At 41.0% G+C, this 19,258-nt stretch overlaps 1 protein-coding gene across 8 annotated transcripts in view; it reads right to left on the reverse strand.

Moving 5' to 3' along the window:
- The window catches only part of LTBP1 (latent transforming growth factor beta binding protein 1), a 184,715-nt gene that overhangs the window by 28,534 nt on the left and 136,923 nt on the right, over nt 1-19,258 (reverse strand). For all 8 annotated transcript variants that reach the window (XM_051613894.1, XM_051613887.1, XM_051613891.1 and 5 more), the window contains 3 exons: nt 16,819-16,944; nt 5,771-5,896; nt 3,554-3,697 (listed from right to left, as the gene is read on the reverse strand). In XM_051613894.1, coding sequence (XP_051469854.1) covers nt 3,554-3,697; nt 5,771-5,896; nt 16,819-16,944 — 396 coding nt within the window. The remainder of the gene's footprint in view (nt 1-3,553; nt 3,698-5,770; nt 5,897-16,818; nt 16,945-19,258) is intronic.

The following is a 19,258-nucleotide window of genomic DNA, read 5'->3' on the forward strand; positions in this document are numbered from 1 at the left end:
AAATCCTATTAAATGTTAAAAATCTTGCCAGAAATAACTGGTCACATTGCAGGTAACCAGGAGAAAGCAACATCTAAATGAGCTGTAGGCAACTAAGTGGGGGCTAGTACCTTAGTGGAGTTCTCCCACTGGAATTCTTTTTAGTGGCTGAGCTGTCATGCAGTCTTACTGTCATGCTCTTACTGACCTTCGTATATGCAAGTCTGATTTCTGCTGATATGCTTATGTTTACACACATATTTTTCTTTGCAATTCTCATTTAAAATCATACCTATTATTATCCTCAAATATATACCATCCTTTATAGTTTCTGGATTCATTGCAATGAGATACATTAGTAATAAATTATTAGACATTAGTAATAAATTAGTAGATATTAGTAACTTAGTTGCATACTAAACCATGTATTTTTTCTTATGTAGAAAAAATTAAAACAATGTCAATATGGATTATTACTCAAACTGCATTCAGCTTGGTACTTGCTAGAAATTAATCATAAATGGCTTTATGTATCTTGTTAAAAGAATACATGAAAAGACTTTAAGCCAAACCAGGCATTCTTTTCTGTCTTAGGTGCAAAGATCTACAACAGTGAAGTTTCATCTAATAGAAAAGACAGTTGTTTCCTCCTTTATCTTTTCTTCCTTCTGAAGCATTTGCTATGCTTTGTGAAAGTGGGGCAGAGGGGAGGGGAATAAGACAATCAAACCTTGCACAATTACTTTTGTTTGGTTTGTTACTGGAACATGACAATACAGGCTAGAATTGCTGATGCATGCTCTGAGATGACTGTTTCAGGACACAGCTAATTATAGATTAATTTCCACCAAGTGAAATCAAAAGAGAAAGAACTCTCCAGAGCCCTAATGGCAAGTAAAGTGTGAACACACAGCACTGCACAAAGCTAGCAGTCCTTTACTGCATGCAAAAAATTCCCAAATTAAGTAACATTTGAACAATCTTCACCTATTTGCACCTAGTATGAGCTGGATAAACAGTTCTTTATGCACAGAAATACAAAATGAGAAATAACCAGAAGCTCAGTAAACCACACTGAGCTATAGATACCTGCACCAGGATAATGCAAATTAAATTATTTATTTCTGAAAATAGGCATGATGCTGACAGATAATGCCCACATGCACCATAGGAGCTCACAAAGCACTGCACCTGACTTGAGTATGTGGCTTGTCACAGCCAGAGGGTGTGTGGCTGTTTTATCAATCTTTGCAGGGAGATTACTTTGCAAGCTATTCCTGTATGATCATGCTGTAGCTGGTCTTGGGGGAGGCTGAAGTACTCATCGTTGGGCAAACCAATATTGCTGTTATTTGCTCATCCTGCAGTGAGCAGACAGGGCTTATGCCACTTATAAATGGAAAGGAAAAGACTGGGCTTGTTCCCTCTTCAGTTGACAGCTGCGTAAGGGCCACCCATTGGTTCCCAGAACAAAATAGGGACAAGAAAAAAGAGCAGATACAGAAGAATGAAGTGTGTATTGTCAGCTCCTGAAGTGTCAAAACCAGAGGTACAAGAGACAGTGCCACCACTTGACTGGTCACTCTCTGAGGTCTTGAGAAACAGAAGCCAATGGATAAGAGAAAAAAAACCCAACCCAGCAAGGCTGCAGGATATACAGAAAAGCAAGAATTCTTTTAAAGAAGAATGAACAAGGAGTACTTTCCTCCTTTTACTCTGGAAGAAAAGTAAGAGAATACATAGTAAGAACTCTGTTTCTAGTACTGCCACTTTTCCTTATTCTAGTTCAAGAGCACAAGGTGTAAGTTCATCCCACTGGGTCCTAGCTTGCGTCTTCTGGTCTCCTGTGTGAGAACTTCCTCCTTGATGATCTTATCAGAGAACAAAGGTGAAACGCATGTTTTGTTAGAGCCTGATGAAGCCTTAAGGGGGAGAAGAATTACTTTTTTTCCAAACTGATCACAGTAAAGCTGTGTTCACCGATGACAACAAAATGGAGTTAGTACTGACAGCAGAGTATTCATCTGTTGACAGTACAATCAGCCACACCGGGTTTTTCATCCCTTCTCTCCCCACAGTAGTGTTTGGGTGTGTCCTTGAGTGCTCCTTGGACCTGATTTCTTTTTACATGGGCTGTGAATTTCTTTAGCTTAGGTTTTGTTTTGACATGTAGATGAATTCTCCCAAGTACAACCTCCTTACAGTACCAAAAAAAAGGACGGCATTAGCATCTCCTGCAAATCTTGATAATATAATTGAGACACTCTTTTTCCATAAATTCATGGAAGAAATTTAACTACTGCTACTTTATTTATCATCAGTAGATCCTTAAGCTGATCTGCTTCATGGTGGAAAGGTACTGCTGTGCTTTTCCTTGCAAACAGAAATGGAGGTAGTACCACTGGGCATTGCTCTGCTGCCTCAGCCATCTTAGCTCCTCCTTCATAAAACAAGCTCCTGCAAGCTTTAATCTTTCTCAGAAGATTTTGCAAAGGTTGCAGTTTGTCAATCAGCTGTTAATGACATTTCACAGGCAACTTCTTTAGTGCTGCTGAGTGTGCTACATTCAGTGATCTACATACTTGTTGCCATTAGGTCACAGATATTTCAACCTTGTTTAAAAGTCTGAAAGACCATGAGTGATAGGAGAAAATAGCCACAGCCTTGTAAGCTGTAGAGTTTGCATCCTGGCACTAGAGCCAGTTATTCTAAAGATTTCTGGAAGCTAGATCAGCCTGCAGTATAAGAACAAAATAAGAAAAATAGCAAGATTTGCATTCTTAAGGGGAAAAATAGCTGTGCAAGTAAATATCTTGAGTTCTTGATCTCCACTGGTCCAAATTGTGGGCTTGTTCCTTTCTCCAAACTAGATCAGTACAGAAATGTGGAGGCAACTTTAAAGAGTTCTAAACTAATTTTGAATGAGTGTATTTCCACTAGCATTTGCAACACCCAAACCAAAGTTCACAAATCCAGTACAACGGATTACTAGGAAAAACAGGATAGCAGATGGAGTAAAACAGGCAACGGCACTGAAAAAGGCACTCAAAGAGATCGACAACCATTCAGTGCTTTGATTTTTGCTTTCCCAATGACCTTTCCTGAGGACTTATGTTAGTACTAGATAACACTAGGATACTGCTATGTTCAATTTCGGTTTTAGTAATACGCTCCCTTAAACATGGTCCAATCACACTAGTATTTATCTGAAAACATTTGAACAGAAAATAGAATCACTCAGGTCACAGACTTGATTCCATATCACCTTCCATTGCTACTGTACAGCAAACAAGAGATTATTTGATCTTACCTGCTTTGACTGTTCATGACTACTGCCAAGTCTGTTGATGTGTAAAATTTAGAGGGTGTTTCTGCTATATTTGTCACTGCTAATGGTTCACTGATAACAGACTCCATCCTGTAAATGCCCCTTCTCATGCAAAAACTTTCAAGAAGACAAAGTTTTAAATTTTTCTATTGCAGTTAAAGCAACACCAGCATTTACACTACTTTCCATGGCTTACATAGGCAATGGAAATCATGCCAAGCAGGCAAAAGTCCACTGGCATTTTACCTGGTGAGGTACGGAAGCGACACTGTCCGGTCATTGGATCATACTCCTGGTTTTCATCAGAGCACAGGCACAGGAAAGAACCATCGACATTTTCACAGAGGGCTTCGCCACATACTCCACTCAGCATTTCACATTCATTCACATCTGGGGGAAAAAATCCCAAACATAAATCAATTCAGACCCATTACTGACACTTTGTTCTTTTATCTGCTGTATCTGTGCCAATATTGTCTGCTGGATTACAGATGTGGTCTCTGAGGAAGGTTTGAAAACTCACTTAAACTTGTTCATAAACAAGTGGTCAGTCCTTTGAAATAAAGGCCCCTGAAAGCCACAGTACAGTTTATAGACTATTGGTGCTGATTAGGTGCTTCTTGTAGACCAAAACACTGACTTTCAATATTTTTCAGGCTTTTTTTTTTTTTTTTTCCTTTTTTCTGGAACTTAGGATTCAGGGTAATTGAATCTGTTTTCTTACTTATTATCAAACTTCCACTGAACTCAAGGAGGAAAATAAGTAGGTTTCGGTGTAATTCAGATGGCGTTATGAAAAGAGATTTCCCTTTTCTCCTCAAAACCCCATTTTCCTTGTAAACATCCGCTGAGCAGTGAATTCCCCAGCCCCACTGCCACCACGTGTCATGGCCTCACAGGCTGATCTGGAACCCATGAGGGTTATGCCCAGGTCACCCAGGGAGCCCCTGCTGAACACTGCAAACTTGTCTCCCCCAAAACCCCCACGTATCTTCAACATGTGTCTATCCCAAAATGCTTTTTTGATTAATGAGAGAGTTGTCTGCAGTTCAAACAAAGGTTTCCAAATACTGTCAGGATAACTTAAATTTACTTTATTTTCAGTTGGTCAAGTTTATGTTTGAAAATCTACTTTGTCTACTAATGACAGAATCTGAAAATCATGATTTGCATATCACAATTCAGAGATTCCTGCAGTGGACTGTGGTCTAAAGTATAACTCATGAGGCAATATTTTGTACTTTTTACCTCTTACCCAGCAAGAATGAAAATCTAGTCATATGACTGAATGCTGATTTTTGCGTATTTTTATATAAACAGGCATTTTATCTTAGGGTTTTCTCAGCACATTCAAATTAAACTTAGATTTTTTGTTATCTTTTTGCTGTATACTTGTCTTAAGGAATAAGTCTACTCTGGGGAATGTTGCCTGGCCAGCAACTAAAGAAATTAATCTTTTCATAAAAATGCTTTGGTAGATAACTGGCATCAAATTTTGTAAGTATTTTATATTATATAGAGTATACATGACAAAAAACCCCTCTAAGACATTATTTTATGGTGAAGAATCACTTCCCTGGCAACTCAAAATGACATTTATTTCCACACCAGAATTTTCTAAGAAAACTATTTAGTATATTAGGAAACACACACAAGTATTTCTGCAAAAATTCTCTCTTTGCATTGTTTATGTCTCTGTTCCTGGTAAATATGCTTCATCCTGAGTCTGGCTTGACGAAATTGCTTAATGAATATCTTTCCTTGATCTGGTATTAATATCAGAAACTTGTGCGGCCTCAGATGGCTCTCAGGTCCAACCATCAGTATTAACAACAACTCTGGAAAACTGTTACTCACAAGAGAAATGTGCAGTATTTACACATCTGCAGAAGGCTCACATCTTTTCACGGTGATAGGTGTCTTGCCTGCCAATTGCCAGCTGGAAGCCAATGCTAAAAACTGTTCAAATACAATGTGCCTAGGGAGGCGTGTCATCTAATACAGACTGATTGTACCATGGGCCAGACCTTATTTTCTGTCGGGGGGTAGTAGAGAGTTCTGGTTATTCAGCTATGGCACTAAACGGAAGTTGCGTTTCAATAGGCTTGAGTATTAAAATCAATCTACCATTATTTATATCTGTGAATCGTACTGATGTGCAGAAATTATGGGTGTTCTGGGGTTTGTTTAATGAGATAAAATGGGTGTCTGAGATTATTTGCTGTTGGTTTCCATTCAATATTAATAACAGGTTCTCAACAAGCAAATACACAGTTAAGTTTCCATCTGGCAAGAAGTTCAGTGAGTAAAGCCCAGCACAACCTTATTTTACGAGTAAGTGGTACTTTAACAAAATAGCAATGGAAAACAAAAACCTTCTTGTGAAGAAATGCCTTTTGCTCATATGCCACGTTTGGCTTGCTAAAACCTTGCAGGAATGACTGCTTGCACCCAAGAACTCACCTGTACACCCGTGCCCATCCTGTGTGTCCTGATACCCTTGGTAACAGAGGCAGCGGTAGGAGCCATCCATATTTTCACAGAACCCATGACTGCCACATATTGTGCCGTTCACGCACTCATCAAGATCTGCAACGGAGAATTTTAACATCAGACAGGCCATGTGACAAAGGCAGACAATTTTGAAGAGTGCAGAAAAACAACAGATGGGCCATTTTGACAAACGGATGCAGTAACGTCCCTCTATACACTGGGAAGGAAAACACCAAAGACAAGACACAAAAATTTCATGTAAGCACACGTACAACTTCAGAAATTGTTTCAGTGCTAACTTCACAGGAAATATCTTAGTCAGACAACATTTGTGGTTAACTCTCTCCCATCTGCTTCACCAAACCTGCCAATCATGGCATTATGCTATGTACCACAGAGTAAGACATAGTTTAAATATGACCATCTCTGATTGATTTACAGATTCTGCCAGTGTAGTGTTATTCAGTCAACAACAGGTGTGAAACTGAACCCACTGTGCCTACAAGAAGAGTTCAAGGGTACGGCTGCATCCAGTGTGCAAAAGTGCTGCACACATCTCTTTCTGGCCCTCAGCACAGAAGAGGATTTGATGGTGTATGTGTACGTGATAAATATCTGTGGATTGAGTCTTCTGGCTTCACTCCTGTAAATTTACACATATTACTAACCTTACTCAGGTAGGCAAATAATGACAATGCCTGTGTGGTTTCTATACTGATCCCTTAATTTGTAGTTCCCACCTTAGAAGAGTCACTTGCACGAGTTAAGTCTTTCTTTGACTCAGCTGCCCATAAAACTATACTGAAGCACAGTTGCTTGTGGCAGAATGTTTTGTAAGTGTATTACAAGTGCCAGGAATATATTCTTTTCATTTTCATCCAAAGTAAGACCTAAACCCAAGGCCCTGGCCATCTGTGGTCAAAGGGTTAAAGATGTCATGGTGTGTTTTTCAGGAGGAAGAACATTAAGAGAAAACTGGGAACCTGCCAGGATATTAGGATTAGTACCTGCTACCTCCTAAATTCCTTTGCAGTTTGAAGCAGAGAAATTACTGCTATATTTCTTTCCTAGAAACCATTATGACTGTTAAGGTTGCTGTGCACTTGGAATTACTTTCTGCACTGTGCCCCAAGGGTAATTACAAATTAAATGGTGAATAAAGTGATTCACTTTTGATTTATCAAGGTACTAGCTACTATAATTAATTCTGCTCATTACAGTAGAACTTCATGTGATGGAACCTACCAGCATTCTACCTCCAGTGAAAGCCATAGGCACTCACTGAACCAAAGAGTTAGAGGCTCATGTCGAGCTTCTCATCTGCTACAACCCCCAAGTCCTTCTCCTCAGGACTGCTCTCCAGCCATTCTCCCTCCAGCCTGTATTTGTGCCTGGGGTTGCACTGACCCAGGTGCAGGACCCTCCACTTGGCCTTGTTGAACTTCATGAGGTTGGCACTGACCCACCTCTCTAGCCTGTCAAGGTCCCTCTGGATGGCGTCCCTTCCCTCCAGGGTGTCAACCACACCACACAGCTTGGTCTCATCAGCAAACTTGCTGAGCATACACTCAATCCCACTGTCCATGTCTCCAACAAAGATGTTAAACAGCACTGCTCCCAGTAATGACCTCTGAAGGACACCACTCGTCACCTGCCTCCATTTGGACATTGAGCCATTGACCACAACTCTCTGGGTGTGGCCATCCAGCCAATCTCTTACCCACCGAATGGTCCACCTGTCAAATCCATGCCTTGTCAGTTTGGAGACCAGGATGTCATGTGGGACAGTGTCAAATGCCTTGCATAAAATCCAGGTAGATGAAGTCAGTTGCTCTGCCACCATCCACCATCTCTGTAGCCTTGTTGTAGAAGGCTACCAGATTGATCAGGCATGACTTGCCCTTAGTGAAGCCATGTTTTCTATCACCAACCACCTCTACTTTCCATATGCCTTAGCAGACTTTCCAGGAGGATCTGATCCATGACCTTGCCAGGCACAGAGGTGAAACTGACCAGCCGGGAATTCCCTGGGTCTTCCTTTTTCCCCTTTTTAAAAGTAGGTGCTATGTTCCCTTTTTTCCAACCAGGGGGAACCTCATGAGACTGCCATGACCTCTCAAATATGTTGGACAGAGGCTTAGCATTTTCATCCACCAGCTCCCTCAGGACCTGTGGGTGAATCCCATCAGGTCCCATAGATTTATGCACCTTCAGGTTCTTTAGATGGTCATGAACCTGCTCTACACCTACAGTGGGGGGTAATTCATTCTACCAGTCAGTGCTTTCACCTTCTGTGGCCTTTGTGTTGAGGTTGGAGCACTTGCCAGAGAAGACTGAAGCAAGGAAGTCATTGAGGACCTCAGCCTTCTCAATAGCCTGTGTTGCTACTTTGCCTGTTTCCTTCAGGAGAGGGCCTACACTATCCTTGGATGTCCTTTTCTTCCCAACATACCTAAAGAAGCTTTTCTTATTGTTCTTAACATCCCTGGCAAGATATAATTCTAGCAGGAATGTGGCACTCCTAACCTGATCCCTAGCTGCTCAGACAACCTCTCTGTAATCCTCCCAGGATACCTGCCCTAGCTTCCACGCCCTGTACCCTTCCTTCTTAAGTTTGAGCTTTTCTAGGAGCTGCTTGCTCATCCATGCTGGCCTCTTGGAGTTTCTACTTGACTTCCTCTTAGTGGGGATACAACGCCTTTGGGCCTGGAGAAGGTGATCCTTAAATATCAGCCATCCACACAGATTACCTGTTATGCTGCCATCTTGCTCCCCAAGAGCTCAAATTAATCCACACATGCTTCTGGCTGCCCTAGGGAGAGACTTTTTTGGGGTCTTGAAAACCAGCTTTTCCTATGTGATGTGGTTGGGGTTTGAACATGTATAGAATCACATACAGATTTTAAGGCCAGAAGAGACCTCTTAAATAGGTTAAAAAACTGTCTCTGGCAATTTCTGTACCATTGGAGTAAACCGTGGAATTTTAACTTCTTTTTCAGAAAGGCATCTAATTTCACTTTAGGATGTTTAAGTGATGGAAAACTCACCTCTTCTCTTACTGAACTGATCCACTGGCTAACAACCTTCACCTAAGATACAAAATTCATGCAAAAACCATATGTACTACATACAACAAAATCTAACTGGCAGAAAAATTTAGTCAGTTTGTTGGTTTTGTCAATAAACATTTTAATGATCTTTGTACCTTGATTTACTAAACAAAGTAAAAATACTGAAGGAATTTATCTTAGAAAGGGTTATTTGTACTGGCAAAGAATACAATAGCTAATATGCTTATTCTCAAGGAATTGAATATGAAAGTTCAATGGTTTCTACATATTGAACTCATTGAAATGTACCACAAATCCTCCTTAGTAGAATTATTTCAGCAAAAAGAACAAGCATCATATCTGTATTGAAGACACTGAAAGGTCCACTATTACCTTTAACACTCTGTCCTTTTCCAGTCACCATGACAGAGCTCTAGAAAGACACTATGCATACATACATCTGCATAACATATCTTATTATTTACTCTTTTGATATCATCAGAGTTTCACCTATCTGGTCAAAAAACCTGAATACTCTCTCTCTTATTCAGAAAACCCTTTTAAGAAAAGCTAAGAAAAGGAAATCAAGATGAGTAAACAATGGTGGGTTGATAGCTACGTATTTAAGAAAACAGACAATAACACAGTGTTTGTATTTTCAGCGGCCAACTATAGTTTAATAACAAAGTTCCTGAGCCACAAGACTGCTAACAGCCTAAACAGAGTAAAGTACAACAGGGGATTTTAGAATTACCTAAATTAGAGTATTTATCTTACTTAATAGCTAACTGTTAAGGGAAGCATACAGGGGAATGGATCACACAGCTGGCTCTCCAAAGGTAAAGTAAGGTCATTGACTAAAAAGCTGCAGAAACAAAACTTGTGATTGTAGCAAGTGTCCTGATTTAGTATATAATATAGCTTTTTGTTTTCACAAAGCACAGAGTCTGAACATGCCTGGATCTTTCAGTGTATGGGAAATTACAGAGAGGGTCCAAGCACCAAATAGTTTTCCTTGTCTAGACAGCTCACTCAAAGGACTCCTGTTTTACAGCCGGAAAGGATATTTGTTTCTTTAATCCCCCTGTAAAACATGAGGCTTGTAATCGGCGATTCTCTTGCTATATGGAGACAAAGTACAGGAAAAAAACCCACCTAAATATGAAACTAATATATCTATGTCTATAAAGTGACTAAGGCAGTTCTCTGTAATTACAACCTGGTTTAGAATCCATGACTCAGTGCTGCCTGCTTTAATCAAAACTCCTTTGATCTAACATCATCAAGGTCGAAAGAAAGTCAAAACACGTGTGCGCTCAAGTTCACTCCTATCCAGTTCAGCACTGTGGTCCTGTTTTCTGTCAGCCTGAACAAGATGAAGGCACACGTAACCTCAGGCACGGTATTTACATCTCACTGAAACCTACTTACATGGCAAGGTGTCTGGAAGAGGAACTGTTTCCCAGGACAGTTCTATACAGTGTTTAGGGGAACAGAGCTCTTATTCAGTGACTTCCAGGGCTGTCCATAACACCCATACATAAAACCACTGTCTTGAGAAAACCAGGAAAATGAATATTTGAATAAAGACTTCGGCCACCTGAAGCAATTATGCCAGCTGGTCATTCCAGCATTGCGATCATGTGGGCAAGAAAGAGATTCTTATTTCTTCCTCTGTGTTCTTACTTCTCTAGCCAGCATCCAGATAAGTAGTTGATGCCCTAAAACAGGTCTCTCAGCAAATGTGAGAAGGCTGGTGAAGCCTGTGATTACTCATTATGAAACAAGAAGGTAGCTCACAGGGGCACACTTTGGAGACGCGTACTTGAAACTGTTTGGCAGAAGCCTGAACTTCCTTACTTGAGTATTTAACCAGAGATTTGATGAAGCTCTGAAGTTGTCTCTACTGCATAAAATTTATTCCATATAATAGATTGTAATCTGCTCCAAAAGGATTCCTAGATTTACCATACCCTTTTCCTAAAGCTGCCTTGTCTTCTCTATATGTGGACAGAATTATGGTTGTGATGCACAGTCACAGCAAACATCTTCTTCTCATAAGATATCTTTGGTGGCAGAGGTAACAGTTATGTACTGTCCACAGATCTGCCCTTTGCCTCTTCAATTTTCAGACTTCTTAGTTATGCAGTAATCTTAAACAATGTAGCATCTTTGTAAATTTGTAGATTTGCAAATTATTCTTCAGTGACAGAATGACCTGTGGATGCTCTGTGCAAGCATCCAAAAGGCTTAGACAGGTGACTTACTCAGTGGACAAGGAAAAGAGAACAGAATACAAGAGGGAAAGGAAGAAGCAGAACTCACAGAGCTCTGGTGAGATATGTTAAGTTTCTTGGAGCGCCTGGTGAGGCAGGCAGTGAAACTCAGTGCTTGGAGCAGGGAGAGGGAAAAGTGAGGGAGCTGCAGAGAGACATATAGGATTGGACATGGAGACAGAAGAGGCGCTTGGGGCAGGGTATTGACTTAAGCATCAGAGAACCTCTAACTTGAGTTGTTGCCAATGCAGTTGACTAGCAGCCAACTGGGTAAAACACTGCCTTTACAGGAACACCAGGGAGCTTGAGAGGGAGCTAGGGAGTGCTCTGAGAGCCTCCTGTTCAGAGAGCTTGGCATAGCCAAATTTCTGAGCCTGAGGCCAGGCAGCAGGGGAATGTCACCGCTGCAACAAAAGTTTGTCTACACCTTGGAAGAAGACACAGTCTCCACAGCTGTTCAGTTTACTTTGGCCAACGGCCATAAAAACTCCATACCAGAACTGAACCACATGGGGTTCTTAAATGTTTTATGTTGTTGTCTCTGATTTCTCAAAAAAACGAGTCAAACTCATACAAAAACAGTTTGGAGATAATGGAAAATCTGCTCCCCAGGTACTGAGAAGCATCTGAATCCAGCAAAATTTCCTCAGGTTCTTTCTCTGATGGTATAAACAGTTATTCTCACTCACTTAACTAGAAGTAAATTCACAGAGGCACCTAGTGTAAAGAACAGTAGCTCCTGCAGCTGGGAGCCACATCCTTTCTCAGAACCTGGAATGTCACACATTCCTTTTGTTTCTGATCCTTTTGTTTCATCTTGCCTTTTGATTGAAGCTCATGACACTACAAAGATTAACACTGATGCCACCAGTGCTCCCCTCAAATGAGCTTATTAAACTCTAGAATTGTTTTTATTAAAATGACAGAATGGAGAAACTTATAATGGTAGAAAAGGAGTGCTGCTGCTTCAGAAGACTAGAAGTACCTTTGCTTTGCCAAGTTATTAAAATACTTTTCCAAGTGTTGAATATAAAGTCTGATCTGTATTCCATACACACCACCAATTACTTGTGAAGCACGCTCAACTGGTTTTGTACTTGCCGTTTTATTCTTCATTTAAAAGTTCCAAAACTACTCACAATCCTGGAAATAAGATCTTGTGATTTCATCTATTTCTGTTTAGTAAAACTTTGGCTTTTTTGTTCTAATGGAGATTAACTTTATACTACTACATCATATGTGACAGTAACCCTTCCCTGGGAACTGTGCTACTTTATTAACTGTCAGAGATCCAGAGGGACTCATTGTTTCTGATACATCACCTAAACTTATATGCCACCGATTTTTAAACTTTTTTTTTTTTTTAATGTTGCATTTATATTAGGTTCTGTGTTTTTTAATTTCTGAGAGCTTGATTTCGTAGACCAGTAGAATGGTTTGGGTTGGGAGGGACCTTAAAGATCACAGAATCTTAGGGGTTGGAAGGGACCTCGAAAGATCATCTAGTCCAACCCCCCCTGCCAGAGCAGGGTCACCCAGAGCACATCACTGAGGAACCTGTCCAGGTGGGTTTTGAATGTCTCCAGTGAAGGAGACTCCACAACCTCTCTGGGCAGCCTGTTCCAGTGCTCTGTCACTCTCACAGGAAAGTGATGTTTCTGATGTTTACGTGGAACCTCCTATGTTCCAGTTTGCACCCATTGCCCCTTGTCCTATCACTGGTCATCACTGAAAAAAGCCTGGCTCCACTGTCCTGACACTCGCCCTTAATGTATTTATAAACATTGATGAGGTCGCCCCTCAGTCTTCTCTTCTCCAAGCTAAAGAGACCCAGCTCCCTCAGCCTTTCCTCATAAGGGAGATGTTCCAACTCCCTTAATCATCTTTGTGGCTCTGCGCTGGACTCTTTCCAGCAGTTCCCTGTCCTTCCTGAACTGAGGGGCCCAGAACTGGACACAATAATCCATATGTGGCCTCACCAAGGCAGAATAGAGGGGGAGGAGAACCTCCCTTGACCTACTAACCACACCCTTTCTAATGCACCCCAGGATGCCATTGGCCTTCTTGGTTACAAGGGCACATTGCTGGCTCATGGTCATCCTCCTGTCCACCAGGACCCCCAGGTCCCTTTCTCCTACACTGCTGTCCAGCAGGTCAGCCCCCAACCTGTACTGGTACATGGGGTTGTTCTTCCCCAGATGAAAGACTCTGCACTTGCCCTTGTTGAATTTCATCAAGTTTCTCCCCGCCCAACTCTCCAGCCTGTCCAGGTCTCGCTGAATGTCAGCGCAGCCTTCTGGTGTGTCAGTCACTCCTCCCAGTTTTGTGTCATCAGCAAACTTGCTGAGGGCACACTCTGTTCCCTCATCCAGGTCATCGATGAAAATATTGAATACTACCAGTCCCAGTACCAACCCCTGAGGGACTCCACTAGTCACAGACCTCCAACTAGATTCTGTCCCATTGGCCACAACTCTCTGACTTCTTCCTTTCAACGAATTCACAATCCATCTCATGACCTGATCATCAAGACCACACTTCCTCAGTTTATCTATGAGGATGCTGTGGGAGACAGTGTCAAATGCTTTACTGAAATCAAGATAAACCACACCTACTGCTCTGCCATCATCTATCCACCTAGTTACTTCCTCATAGAAGGCTATAAGGTTGGTCAAACGTGACTTCTCCTTGATAAAACCATGTTGACTGCTCTTAATGACCCCCTCATCCTTGATATGCCTAGAGATAGTGCCAAGGACAAGTTGTTCCATCACCTTTCCAGGGATGGAGGTGATTCTGACCAGTCTATAGTTACCCGGGTCCTCCTTCTTGCCCTTCTTGTAGACTGGAGTGACATTTGCTTTCCTCCAGCTCTCAGGCACCTCTCCTGTTGCCCATGACTTACCAAAGATGATGGAGAGTGACCTAGCAATGACCTCTGCCATCTCTCTCAGCACCCACAAGTGCATTCCATCAGGACCCACCGATTTATGGATGTTTAGACTGCTTAACTGATCCCTAACCCAATTCTCATCTACCAAAGCAAACTCCTCCTTTATCCTGGCTTTTCTTGGGGCTTTAGGGGTCTGGGGCTCCTGGGGAGGGTCTGCAGGAGTAAAGACAGAGGCAAAGAAGGCATTCAGCACCTCTGCCTTCTGTATATCCTCTGTCACCAGGGCACCCACCTCATTCAGCAGTGGGCCTATATTGCCTCTGGTGTTAGTTTTATCTGCAATGTATTTGAAGCCTTTTCTATAGTCTTTCACCTCACCTGCAAGGTTTAGTTCCAAGGAGACTTTAGTTTCCTAATTGCCTCCCTACCTCCTCTGACAACAGTCCTATATAAAGATCATCAAGTTCCAACCACCCTGCCATGGGCAGGGACACCTCCCACTAGACCAGGTTGCTCAAGGCCCCATCCAACCTGCCCTTGAACAATTCCAGGGATGGGGCGTCCTCAACTTCCCTGGGCAACCTGTGCCAGAGTCTCACCACCCTCACAACAGACAACTTCTTCCTAATGTCAAACTTAAGTCTACCCTCTTCCAGCTGAAAGCCATTAACCCTTGTCCTATTTCACAAGGTTAAAAAGTGTTTAACTTTGGATAGGAATAAAGTGTTCGGTTTCTACTAAGAGCAGGCTACATTTTTCTCTGACCACTTTTTTTTTTTCTTTTTGCTATGCTCAGCAGTGAGGCAAAACACCTGCTACTCCTTGCAGAGAAACTGAAGATACTTAACCATATCCTTCCTAAACACTGGGTGAAATGTATACATGCTGCAAAAAAAGTCCATGAACATGCTTTGAAATTATCCCTGTTACTTGAAATCACTAACTGCTGCCTTGTCCATCAATCACTGGAGTTGTTCAGGTTCACTCTCTTTAGACTATTTGACCAGGCTTTTGTCTTGACAGTCAGAGAATGTTTCTTTCAACTTAGGCTGTGATGACAAAATCAAGTAATGTTTACAGAGGCAAAAGCACAAAAAAATCCTGCAGGATTTTCTATAGTTAGCAATAATAATTAAAACACAGTGTGTTTCATGTCATGTAATACCTAAATATACAGCACTTGCTTCCTTCCATCAGCATAACAGGATTCTTGCCAGTAGTGTAGTTCATTTAATGAGATATTATATTACTAACTATATGGCAGGTAATACGACAGCTCAAATAATAATGCTGTAAGGCTGTTTTTCCTCTGGTAGGAAAATTTAGGGGGACTAAATGCAACACTCAGACAGAGGCTTCAATACACCTCCTCCACTGAAGGAAGAGCTTTTTCACTACCCCTAACTGAAACAGGAGAAGAGCTGGCCCTTGAAAACCAATCACATGTGGATTTACTGGCATATAATTTGGGATAGAGAAGAGCTTGCTTACTTCTCGGATGCCTGAGACAGGCTACATATAAGGTTTTAACATGGAGCTATCACTGCTCAAGGCTTCTCCTCTGCATTATCCCACCAAATGACTACCACATAATTCTTTCCCCTTCTGAACTTTTCCCACAAGGCTTCTTTCTTGAACAGTCCTCTCATCTGTTAAGAAGAGACATTCTTCATCCAGTTGTGGGAATTTTTGTTTTCTGTCAGCATCACTGACTACACAAAGCCACATATCTTGGTATCATAAGCACAAGTCTCCTATTTTTAATTCACTGCAGAGAGCAACCATCACTAGCAAGTCTGTGCATTCCATCAGCAACAGGATAAATTCTCATGTTATAACCAAATAAAAACCCTCGTTACATCTAAATTTCAGGTTCCTGGTTGATGTTTCTCACCAGTGTTATTACTGGAGCAGCTTTTTACAACCTTATATGAAAAATACCTGAATAAATATACCTGTATACACTTACGAAGAATAAACTGGATTTAACACTGTAAAGACCTTATTACTGCTATTTACTCAATTTCTACCATTTCAAAATCTCAGAGGTTCTATCACAGGTAGCATTTTACCACAATTTCCAACTAGATTTTCTCCTGTTACATGGATGCTTCATCCATATCTTTAAAAAAAAAAAAAAAAGAGTCTTTACAAGCAAGGTTCTGTTATCTCACACACAGCAGTAAGAATATTCAGGCAGTCCAGGCTTGTCACTAATGCACAGAAGAAGCTTTATATTAAATAATCCTCGATATTTACGGCAGGAAGGGTCTTACCCCTGCAACTTATCAGAAACCTGAGTTCCAAACTCACTTTACATGCATTTTATATATATTTATTCCTTCCTTCCTTGCTATAAGATAGAAATAATTTCCTGTCTATGAACAATTTTAATATTATTACAGATGTCCACTGGTGTAATATACCTTACATAAGAATATCATTCCCTTCTTTGCTATCATTTGCCATATTAGGTTAGTATTCCTTTTTTTTTTTCAGTAACTTCTTTTGCTCAAAAAATATAATTCAATATTAAGATGCTCACATTATTAAAAATCAAGGAAAGGAAAACACAGCTTGTAACAAGCATTAACTCCATTGTGTTGCCCATTGTGTTGCCCATTGTGTACCCTTCCCGTTATACTACTTATGATTCAAACAGCAAAAGAAGAAAGAGCTCCTAGGTGGCAGATTGCAGAGTTAATAATGGTTTTGGGGTATTAGACCCAAACAAACCAGTTTTCTCACCGAGCTCATAAGAGAAAACCGATGGGAATGCATTAGTGTAACTTGTCTCACCTTCACATGTTCGTCCATCTGCAGAGACAGAAAAGCCCCGCTCACATATGCACTGGTAGGAACCATCCGTGTTTAGACACTCCCCGTGAGGTGAACACAGGTCAGATCTCTCACATTCATTGATATCTGAAAACACAGAGGCATTGATAACTTTGCAAATCATCACACCCTTAATATTAAGCCTAAGTTCAATTTGTCTTAAAAGCAGCTTTTATTTCCACTAGCTACGTAAAATTATGTAAACGGGGCTCATTTTCCAGAGTAACCAAATCTTCTGGGATCATTCTTAAGCTCTGTACAGACATCAGTATGTTCTGCTGCATCATACTCTCACTATATCACTGTCTGCCATGAGGATAAGCAGATGAGAGTGATTTGTGAGATAAGCTCCATACTGGCCAATATTTCTTCTGTGTTAGGGGAATTCTCAAGCGGCTCCAACTCAGTGCTCTTTGATTGCTGCATGCTGGTCAACTTGTGCATGTGGTTCCATGTGTTACCAGCAGGTCTGGAGCTGCATGTCTCCCAGGAGGCTGATTTTATATAATTTAAAGTCAAATACTCTCTTGCTGATGGGAAATGGGAATGGTCCCAAAAGGTCTGTGATCGATCGATCCATCCTTCCTTCCTTCCTTCCTTCCTTCCTTCCTTCCTTCCTTCCTTCCTTCCTTCCTTCCTTCCTTCCTTCCTTCCTTCCTTCCTTCCTTCCTTCCTTCCTTCCTTCCTTCCTTCCTTCCTTCCTTCCCTCTTTCTTTCTTTCTTTCTTTCTTTCTTTTCTTTCTTTTCTTTCTTTCTTCTTTTTAAAACTTAGAAAGCATTTTTTTAAACACTGCCTTTCAAACTCCTAAATCTGAAAAACAAGCTTTTCTTTCTGATTGATGTCTCATCTTAACAAGAATACCTGCCATCAGAACTTAAGGGCTGCATTCATTCATTAAGGTACCTCTTTCACATGAATTACCATTCATATTGTAATCACACTTTTGTATTTTGCTTTACAAAAACCTATTAAGAAGTTTTCAGTACCCTGCTGAGATCAAACACAAATTTACCAACAAAACTTACACTTGTGGCTCATTCATCCATCCATCATCATACATAGTAGAACTTCTTATTCTTAATCATGTCTTTTGTTACTTTGATTCTGGCAGTTGTTACAGCCATACAAAATGGATCAAAGTAGAAAATAATTTTAACAGACAAGAGAAATTGTGATTTCAACACCATCATTTCAAGACCCATGACATCCATTACAGAATTTTCTTCAGACAGAGATTGATTCTGACCCGTGTGCAAACCTTCTAGGCCTGTGTCCTGTAGTCACGGCACATATGCAGAAAGAACAGAAGCAGCCTGGAGAAGGGTAGTATCTGCATAGGTGCACAGGGAAAAGTCAGTGCACTGCACATCACGCAACATCTACATGTATAAAGTTTTCTCTGAATTCATAGTAAATGGGAGACCGATTACATACTTCCTGAAGCTCCCTGAAAGTCGATTAAGGTGGGAGATCAGCAATGACAAGAACAGTATGGTACATTCTCAGGACCCCCAACAGCTCTCAAGACTTAGCTGTCAATTTCTTAAAACTGCCAGAAAGATACTGGAAGCAAAACCAGCTGATTAGGCAATGTGGTATTAAAAGACAGGAAAACAAAAGTGAAAGTGTTAGGGAAATAGAGTATAATTCATCTGAAAGAGCAAACTGCATGCTTTTTAAAGTTTCGGACTCTTTTCAACTTCGCTCCTTACCAAAAAGCATGTTCCTAATTTCTAGTCTGTGCCAGATCCAATTTGCAGACACACTGCATTCTGTGATAGATTTGCCAGTTTAATGCAATAGCTCTCTACCTTCAATTATGGTTTCCTTTGAAAGTAATAAAGCTATGATCAAGTCACCCCATTTTATTTTTTTTTCTTCCACAAAGAGTTTAAAAGCATTCAATCCTTTTTTCACCAAGTCACCAGCTTTTTTGGGTTAATCTCTGACCCTCCTCAGCTAATCGGCATCCATTTTGAACTATGGGCACCAGAATGTCACTTTACAATGTATGAAGAGCAGTTGTATCAGTGCAAAACAGAGGTAAACAGACCTCGCTTAATCCTGGTGGATATTCTGATTTTTCCGTCTCTGAGGAGTGCACTAGCAACAGGGCTGTACTACAGGTTCATATTCAGCTGACTGCCTCTGACCCCTAAACCCTTCTCAACGACCATGGCCTTAAATGTCACATAAGGCTTTAATTTTCCCTTATTGTGTTCTCAAGGCCATACATACTATATAAGGCTATACTGTCCCCCCACTCTGATGTCACGGCCATACATCAATGGAAGGCCACACTGCTCCCCCGTTGCAATGTCATGGTTATACATTCCATATAAGGCCTCTCATTGTGATATCATGGCCATACAGCCCATATCAGGGGCCACACGATCCCCC

The sequence above is a fragment of the Apus apus genome, chromosome 3 (assembly GCF_020740795.1).
Source record: "Apus apus isolate bApuApu2 chromosome 3, bApuApu2.pri.cur, whole genome shotgun sequence".
NCBI classification, from domain to species: Eukaryota; Metazoa; Chordata; class Aves; order Apodiformes; family Apodidae; genus Apus; species Apus apus.